Source organism: Mustela nivalis, assembly GCF_964662115.1.
Source record: "Mustela nivalis genome assembly, chromosome: 6".
Classification (NCBI taxonomy): Eukaryota; Metazoa; Chordata; class Mammalia; order Carnivora; family Mustelidae; genus Mustela; species Mustela nivalis.
Window position 1 is genome coordinate 2148938 of NC_139025.1, and position 8148 is coordinate 2157085.

General features: G+C 65.8%; 1 protein-coding gene across 2 annotated transcripts; it reads right to left on the bottom strand.

The window, feature by feature from the left end:
• Window positions 1-3406: 3406 nt before the first annotated feature.
• Window positions 3407-7926, bottom strand: SIVA1 (SIVA1 apoptosis inducing factor). Of its 2 annotated transcripts, none has more exons than XM_082737368.1 (4): window positions 7733-7926; window positions 6389-6583; window positions 5416-5572; window positions 3407-3594 (listed from the first exon to the last, which is right to left on the bottom strand). In XM_082737368.1, exons 1-4 carry the CDS (start codon window positions 7848-7850, stop codon window positions 3537-3539), a joined length of 528 nt encoding a protein of 175 aa, XP_082593494.1. In that variant the 5' UTR covers window positions 7851-7926; the 3' UTR covers window positions 3407-3536. The 2 variants fall into 2 exon arrangements, with proteins under 2 accessions (XP_082593494.1, XP_082593495.1); XM_082737369.1 differs by lacking the exon at window positions 3407-3594 and adding an exon at window positions 4014-4074 and having other exon boundaries at window positions 7733-7918.
• Window positions 7927-8148: the final 222 nt, after the last annotated feature.

Here is an 8148-nt window from a genome sequence, read left to right on the forward strand (position 1 = left end):
GCCCGGGGCCAGGCTGCGTCGAATGGCCCGAGCAGATCCGCACGGCGGAGTCCAGAGACGACGGGACAGGCTGGGGACACAACTGGTGCCATCGGGCTGCACACTTGAAATGGTTAAGATCATTACATTTTAACACACAGCTTAATGCAGAAATGAAAAAAAAGTCCGCCACGGGAAGTACAGCAACCCCCTTCTGTTACCCTCAAACTCTGAGCAAAACCAGTGGCTGCTCAAACTCTGAGCAAAACCAGTGGCTGCCCGTGGTGGGCGGCTGTGGAAGTCGGGGAGGGGCCTGGACTCGGTGTCGGGCGGCCCGCCCCTCCCCACAGGTGATCGGGGATGCTTTGGTCCCAGGAGAGGGGTCAGAGTCAGGGGTCTGGACACGGCACAACCCCATCTCAGGTGGGGGGAGCGGAGGAATGAGGGAATGCCCCGAACTTCAGCGGGGGAGGGGGGCAGCGCCAATGAGCCGGCACCTCAGACGACTCCCGGGGGCCTATCCTGTCCCAGCCGGACCGCCCACTCCCGGCTCACATCCCCACAGCCACTCTCGCCGGCACAGGGGCTTCCGGCCAGCCGGACCGTGCTCCGCACCTGCACGGCCCACCCCTGGGGCACCTGCGCACGCACTACCTCGTGGCCGCGGGCCTGCCCTGCGGAGCCTCGGAGGGGCCGGGCCGGGCCTGCTCTCCAGAAGCTGCCGGCCCAGGGATGCCGGCTGGGAGATGGGGTTTATGGTCCTCGGGGTGTTGTGTCTTTACACCTAAGGTGAGCTCCGCAGGCGAGAGGCGGGTGCGAGCGGAGTGCCTCCGGCCGGAGCGGCCTTGACCGAAGCGCCGGGTCTGCTCCCGCCCGGCGGGACCGAGCTTACCCAGCCTCCGGCCGCGCTTCTGTGTCTCATCTGTTCCTTTTCTTGTCTTTCCTCACCTGATTTTGGATTTAATGACTTTTTTCATCTTCTCTCCTTTATTGGCTTGTTTTACCAGCGTTCCCACTGACATTGCTTCTGGCCGCAGGAGCCGGCCTGCGATGCCGGCTGCACGGAGGCCCCCGCCCGGCGGCTCGGGCCGGAGTGGGACACGGCACACGCCCACGCCACCCTCTGTGCCCGGCCCTAAGCATGCTGCGACCACTTCTACTCTCAAGAGGCAACTGGCATCGGTTTCTTTAAATACGGGCTCTCGTATTTCTGCAACTATGCAGAAGGACACAACAGGCCTTTTTATTTTTATTACTTTTTAAGATTTTACTTATTTGTCTGACAGAGAGTGTGGCTCTGAGAGAGCACAGGTGGGGTGAAGGGCAGAGGGAGAAGCAGACCCCGCTGAGCAGGAGGCCCAACGTGGGGCTCCGGGATCATGACCTGAGCTGAAAGCAGACACTTACTAGACAGAGACACCCAGGCGCCCCAACCACATGCCTTTAAAAAATTTTTTTCTTATTTTAAAAAATATTATATTTAGGGCACCTGGGTGTCTCAGGCATTAAGCATCATGATCCCAGGGTCCTGGGATCGAGCCCCGCATCAGGCTCCCTGCTCAGCGGGGAGCCTGCTTCTCCCTCTCCCTCTCCCCCTGCTTCTGCTCCCTCTGTCTTTGTCTGTCAAGGAAATAAAATCTTAAAAAAAAAAACAACAAAAAAACCCCAAACTTTAAGAGGGAGGACAGCGTGAGTTGGGGGCGGGGGAGCAGCAGACTTCCGGCTGAATAGGGAAGTGCCCCCCAACATGGGGCTCGATCCCGGGACCCTGAGGTTACGACCTGAGCCAAAAACAAGAGTTGGCAACTTCATCAGCTCCAACCAGCTCCAACCCTAACCAGCGTGCAGGTCTCACCACCACCACCCATATTCCCAAACTGAAACTCTCCCTGTGAAACACGGACGCCCCCCACCCCAACCGTGGTCTATGACCAGATTCCTTGAGGGGCGTCCTGGGCAGGATCAGTCCTCCGTGCCGGCTCCGGTCATGGAGCCCCTCTCCTGATGGTCCCTAGAGGTGTCGGGACCTCCTTCCCCCCGGGGGCTGGATTGCCGCCCCCCCCAGCACAGACGGGCCAGGCTGTTTACCCCCTCGCCCACGGTGACTCACAGCACGGTGACCACAGGGGGTGGGGCACACGTCTCTTCATGTTCCTGCTTTCACTTTTGGGTAAACACACTCCCACTAGAGGGACAACCACATCATCCCACAGTTCTCCTTTCCGTTTTTTGAGGAACCCAGCACGCTGTTTTCCAGTGGCCCCATCTTCCACTTCCACTGACAGCACTTTCTCCACGTCCCTGCCCACACTGGCTCTGCTTTTTCTTTTCAAAGATTATATTTATTTTACAGGGAGACAAGCAGGCAGAGAGGCAGGCAGAAAGTGAGGAGGAAGCAGGCTCCCTGCCGAGCAGAGAGCCCGATGCAGGGCTCGATCCCAGGACCCTGAGATCATGACCCGAGCTGAAGGCAGAGGCTTAACCCACTGAGCCCCCCAGGTGCCCCCACTCTGGTTTCCTTAATGGCGGCCATTGGGGAGAGGTGCTATGTCCTTGGGGTTTTGATGTACATTTCCCGAATGACTGGTGTGATGTTGTGCCTGCTGGACTCATGGCCCACAGCCGGGCACCCAGGAGGCCCCAGGGCCTCTGCAGGAAGCCAGACGAGAGGTGGTCCTGTGAGCAGGATGGCCAACCGACAGCTGTTTCCAGAGCTTGGGGCCCTGACCGTCTCGGCCTCCTTGCCTGTGCGCCTCCCCCCCCCGCCATCTGAACTTAAAGGTGTTTATGCTCCTGTCATGGTAGCGAATCTGAGCGACTCTCCAGCCCACCACCCTGCTGTCTTCTAAGGATTCCCTGGACACTTCTCTGCTCACGAGCAGGCCACTGAGTCCACAGCAGGGGGCCCTCGTGCCGGGTGAGGGAGATCCACACCCGGCTCATGTATGGCCTCCCCCGGCTGCCTCTTCTGTCTCGCTGGCCACCTCGCTGTGGCTCCATCAACGGCTCTCCCTCCAGGTCGCACACACCCCGCTGCCCCGAACACAGCGAGGACACTGCCCAGCTGGGCATCACTCCTGGAGAGCAGGGACCGTCAGGCCACCCAGAGCCGCCCCTGAAAAACCCAATGGACACCCAGATGGGCACAGGTAGTGGTGCCAGCTCAGGGACAGTCTGGGACGTCACCCGACATCCTGAGCTGCTCTGACACAGCAGTCCTGCACTCCGGAGTCAGACGACCCAGCTCCAAATCCTCTCTCCTCACCACTGGCTGGAGGGGCTCAAGGACCCGACTTCGGACGCTTGTTCCCATCCGTAAAATTGGGAAGAGTGGGAACACACCTCACCCAGAGCTCCGAGGCCTGGTATGTCGGTGGGCACATGCCCTTGGAGGCTGTATTCCCAGAACTGCTGGCAAGGCTTCTGGTCCAAATATAAAGGGGTTTATTCACTCTGCCCTCAGTACAAAATATAAAACAGACCCCCACCCCGGCCCCCAGCTCCGCAGCAGCAGCGCCCGTGTGGCCCGTCCGGAAAGCTGGCATCCGCCCTGGGCCTCAGGCCTCAAGCATGGCGCAGCCGGCACACAGCAGCGTCTCGGGAACGTCTCCGCAGCTGCAGCGGCACAAGGAAGAGAGAACAAGTGATTCAGGGGCTCACCTGTGCCCCCCCGACTGCTATGGTGCGGTGCTGACCCTTGTCCCTTGACCTTATCTAGGGACAGGGCTGGGAGCTGCAGACAGAACCAGTTACGACGCGGCCCCACCGCAGACACGTGTGCCCTGACCCCATGCTCGAGGCCACCGGGGGGAATGCCGAGGCACGCCCACACTCCGCGGGCCTGCAGGTGGCCTTCCTCAGAGCCTTGGGAAGGAGCCACCACCGCCGCCGCCTGATCTGGACTTCTGCGTCCAGAGCACGAGAGCTGCTGTCTACAGCGCCCGTGTGCGGTGTCTGCCCCACAGACCCGGCAGACTGAGGTGGCCAGTGGTCCACCTGCGGCCTGCGCTGCACAGAAACCTCCCAGGATTCCCCGGGGACTTACTGGGCTGTAGTGGTCCAGCAAATCACAGGGGACAGTCATGAGGAGAGACCCTGCAGGACAAGAAATTGGCTGCCTGCTACAGAACACGCGGAAGGCCGTCTAGTCTGAGATGCGCCAGCAGAAGGCAGAGCTGCCCGCCACCTAATGGGAAGGGCAGTAAGCCTGTGGCCTCCGGCACGGGACTCACGAGGATGATCAGCTGTGGGCGGGGTGCCGCCGGCCGCTGGACTGAGTCTTTGTGAACGCAGAGCCTTGGCACGGCACCCACTTCTGCGGCTCTCGGCACAGGGACCGAGGGCCTACCCTTGTGGGAGCGGCGGCAGCAGGCCAAGGCTGGCTTCCACACCTGCCACTTCGGCCTCGTGGCCTGCAGCATGCCGTGAGACGGAGCAGAGAGCCCGGCCGGTCGCGTCTGAGAAATGGACGCCCCTGCCGCCCGTCACAGGGCGAGCTGTGTAGGCAGTTGGGGAAAAGCCGGAAGTAAAGCCCAGGCGGACACCGTCAGGGCAGGAGGAAGGTTCCTGCACACGGGCGGGCGGGAGAGGGCTCCAGGCAACTCTCCTTCCCCCTTGGCCACCTTGCTGCAAAGCTGGGTCTCGCCCCACAAGAACGGGCCTCAGGATGCTGGGGACCCAGCTGTCTTCAGTCTGCACAGACACAGGAGGGGCAGAACCAGCAGGAGCAAAGGAAAGTGTATCCTGCGTGTGTGAACAGCCGACACACACGCCCAGGCCCAGCTCCCGGCGCCCACCCCGCCTCGTGCGGCACACGCTGCCCGGCTTTCCCAGGCTCCACCGGCTGGCCGCCCCGAGCGGGGCTTCTGCTTTGCACGGCTGGTTTCAGACTGCCGAGACAAGCTAGTCTGAGGTGTACACAGCCAGCTGCGAGTCTTTGTGGGGGGCTGCGCCTTACACCCCGCAGCCGACAGTGGCTCCTGGAGAAGGGACTGGTACCCGGCACTTCCCAAGCAGGTGTGTGGGCTCAGCGGGCGGAGACAGGCACACACGCTCCCGGAACAGACCACACAAACGCTCCGTTTCCGCTCGAGGCGGTAGGAAAGTGCGCGCACGCACACACACACGCGTGCGTTCCAACCGGTTCCTCCACGGGCAGCCGGCGAACAGGAAAAACCACGTGAGCCGGTTCTAACGTCAAAGTCTGAAAAGTTGGCCCACGAAGCATGGCGGGACCACAGCAAGGGCGGAGCTGGCCGTCCACGTGACCTGCGTCTCCCCAAGGAAAGCCTGTCCTCGGAGAAGGTGCAAGCCAGGCCCAGGCAGTTCTTGGCCCCAGAGTGGCCCCAGTGCACCCCCAGGGGCAATGCCGGACGGGCTGCTCTCCCACCCCCAGGTCCCCACCGTGACTGGGGCGCCCCGCGGTCGGGCACTTACTCCACAAGGGCGCACAGGCTGCAGGCCACGGCCCCGCAGCGGCAGCAGGCGCGCACACAGTGCCCGCACAGGGCGCGTTCACACTGGCCACACACCGCCGTCCCGTCCAGCGCACGCACACAGGAGGAGCAGGCTCTGGTCACGGCCCCGGACAGGTCTGTGAGGAGGAAACACCGCCTGTCAGCCCCGCAGGAGATCCAGGTGCTGGAGGCCGTGGGGCCGCCTCCCCAGCCGCGGACGGAGCTGACCGACTCCCTGTGTCTCTCCCACCAGGTCCTCAGGACAACCTTCCAGAAAGCGCCGCACACAGACCCTTCCTTGCTCACCAGGGAGACCCAAGGCGCCCAGGAGCCCTTAGAGCGCGGCTTCTGAGGCTCTGGGCCGAGCCCTCCTTGCATTCCTGCCACCTAGGAGCTGGGCACCGGGAGGATCAACTCCTCCCTTGCTGGCCTGTCGGGGAGCTCCCGCGGCTTTCGTGTCAGGCGTCCGAAACCTTCGTCTCCAAGTGTGGCCCCTGCATTGCTGGGCCCCCGTCCAGGCCCTGGGGAGTGGGGAGCCGGGTAGGGGCGGGCGGTAACGGGGACTCCAGCAACAAAGGTGGGGGGGTCTGAGCTGCATGGGACGCTGCGGCCTGTCCAGGGTTCCCACCCGGCTGGGACGCCGTGTCTCGCCGCAGGTGGAAAGCAGGCAGGACACCAAGGGGGTTTCTACTCCTTTCCCGATCCCCAGCCAGAAGCTACTGCACAACCCCCAGGCTCGGATCTGTGGCTGGGGCGGGGGGGGGGGGGGGGGGTAACAGCCTCCTAACGTCAGGAGCCTCTGGCACTGAGCAGCTCGTCAGTCCCTGGGGCCAGGCCCTGCCTGTCTGGGGAGGAGAAGCCCCCGGCCCAGGTGTCCGTGTGAGGACGAAGGACAACACACTTGTCACAGCCCCGCTTGGCGCACAGGGAACGCGCCCGTCGGCCTCACTCACCAGCTTCAGCGGCCTGGGCTTGGCTCCTGGTCAGCCGGCCGTCGGGTCCAATCAGCATCTGCCCCCGTGCGGCCCGGAGGGCCTCTGTGGGGCCCGGCCTCGGGGACTCCGGCAGCTCGACCACGGCACAGCTCTCCTCCCACGCGTGGTCCATGTAGGCCTGAGCCCCGCGGAACAGCAGCTGCTTGGTTTTCTCTGGGGAAGACAAACCGGTGCCGGTGTTCACAGCCCGGTGGGTGGAAGCGCTGCACGGCCACCTCGTCCTTCTGGCCGGCGGGGGCCAGGCCTCTGTGCCGTCGCCCAGGCACCCTCAGCCCGCGCTGCTCCCCGGTGAGCTGGGGACCACTCTGTCCTCTCGCCGTCCTCACCCCTGCGGCACGGTCCCCGCCTCCAGGAGACTCCGGGCCATGCGGCCCTACCCAGGCCTGTCCCGAGCTCGCCCGGCTCTCGGGACAAGGGGCCTCACCGCGCTGCTGTTTCTGCGGGGCTCCCTGTAAGCGGGCGCTTCACGTCACTACTTCAGAGCCAGCGGCTCTGGTCCGGGCCCACAGCGGCTCTGGTCCGGGCCCACAGCCCCCGCCGGTGGCACCCCCCACCTCCTGCGGAGCTGCTGGCCAAGGACAGGGCTGGCGGCAACCGACTTTTGGCAGAGACAACCCAGAGCTTTCCAGACCCGGGTGGGCCCTGGACACCGCCCCCGCCCCAGCCGAACGGCTGCTCGGCTGCTCGCGCCGGGCAGCGGCTCTCCACCAGCCCCGGCGGCCGTCGGGGCTTTCACAGACCCAGCCCGCAGACGCTCCGTGTGTCCTGCCTTGTGTGCACGGAGCCAGGGCGCGGACCCTCGAAGCTGCCGGCCGAGCGACGGGGCACAACGACCGGCCCCGGGAACCGGAAGCGGAGCCGACGCCGGCGCCCCTCCTGCAGCCCCTCCGGAGCGCCCGACCCTGGCCGGAGAGCGGGGCCGGGGCTGCGGGCCATGCAGGTCCTTACAGCGTGTGACCGAGCGGCGCCGGCGGCTCGAGCGCAGACGAGCCGGACTCGGTCCCACTGGTCTCGGGCTCCGCCGCGGCTCCGCAGGGCCAGCCCGCGCCGCCCTCGCTGGCCCTGCAGAGCCTCGGGGCGCAAGGCCGGGAAGGCGGAGCGGCCGCGGGGGCCGGCGGGCCGGGGGGCTCTCGGAGGGCCGGGGGCTCCCGCCCCAGCGGCTCGCGGCCTCCGCCCGCAGCTCCTTCCCGCCGTCCCCGCGCCCCGGGCCGACGCCCGCGCCCGCCCGCCCGCCCCGCTCGGGACGTGGCCCTGCCCGGCCTCCCGCGGACCAGGGGCAGCCCCGGGCCGCCGCGCGCTCACCGAAGATCTCCCGCGAGTGCTGCTCGGCGCAGACGCCGCGGCTCAGCTCCCTCTGGCCGACGCGGACCTTCAGCTGCAGCGGGGCCGCGTCCGCGAACGGACAGCCCCGCTTGGGCATGGCCGCGGGCCGGCAGCGGCGCCGTTCAGCCGCGCGCGCCTCGCCGCGACCCGTGACGTCACAGCCGCGCGCCAAGGCGGCGCGGCGCGGGATAGGCCGGGGCCTAGGGCGGAGGCGGGGCTCGAAAGCGGCGCGGCGCGGGATAGGCCGGGGCCTAGGGCGGAGGCGGGGCTCGAAAGCGGTGCTGCGCGGGATAGGCTGGGGGATCGCGGAGGCGGGGCTCGAGCGCGGCGCGGGATAGGTCGGAGACGAGGGCAGGGGCGGGGTCGAAGGCGGGGCGGCGCGGGTCAGGCTGGGG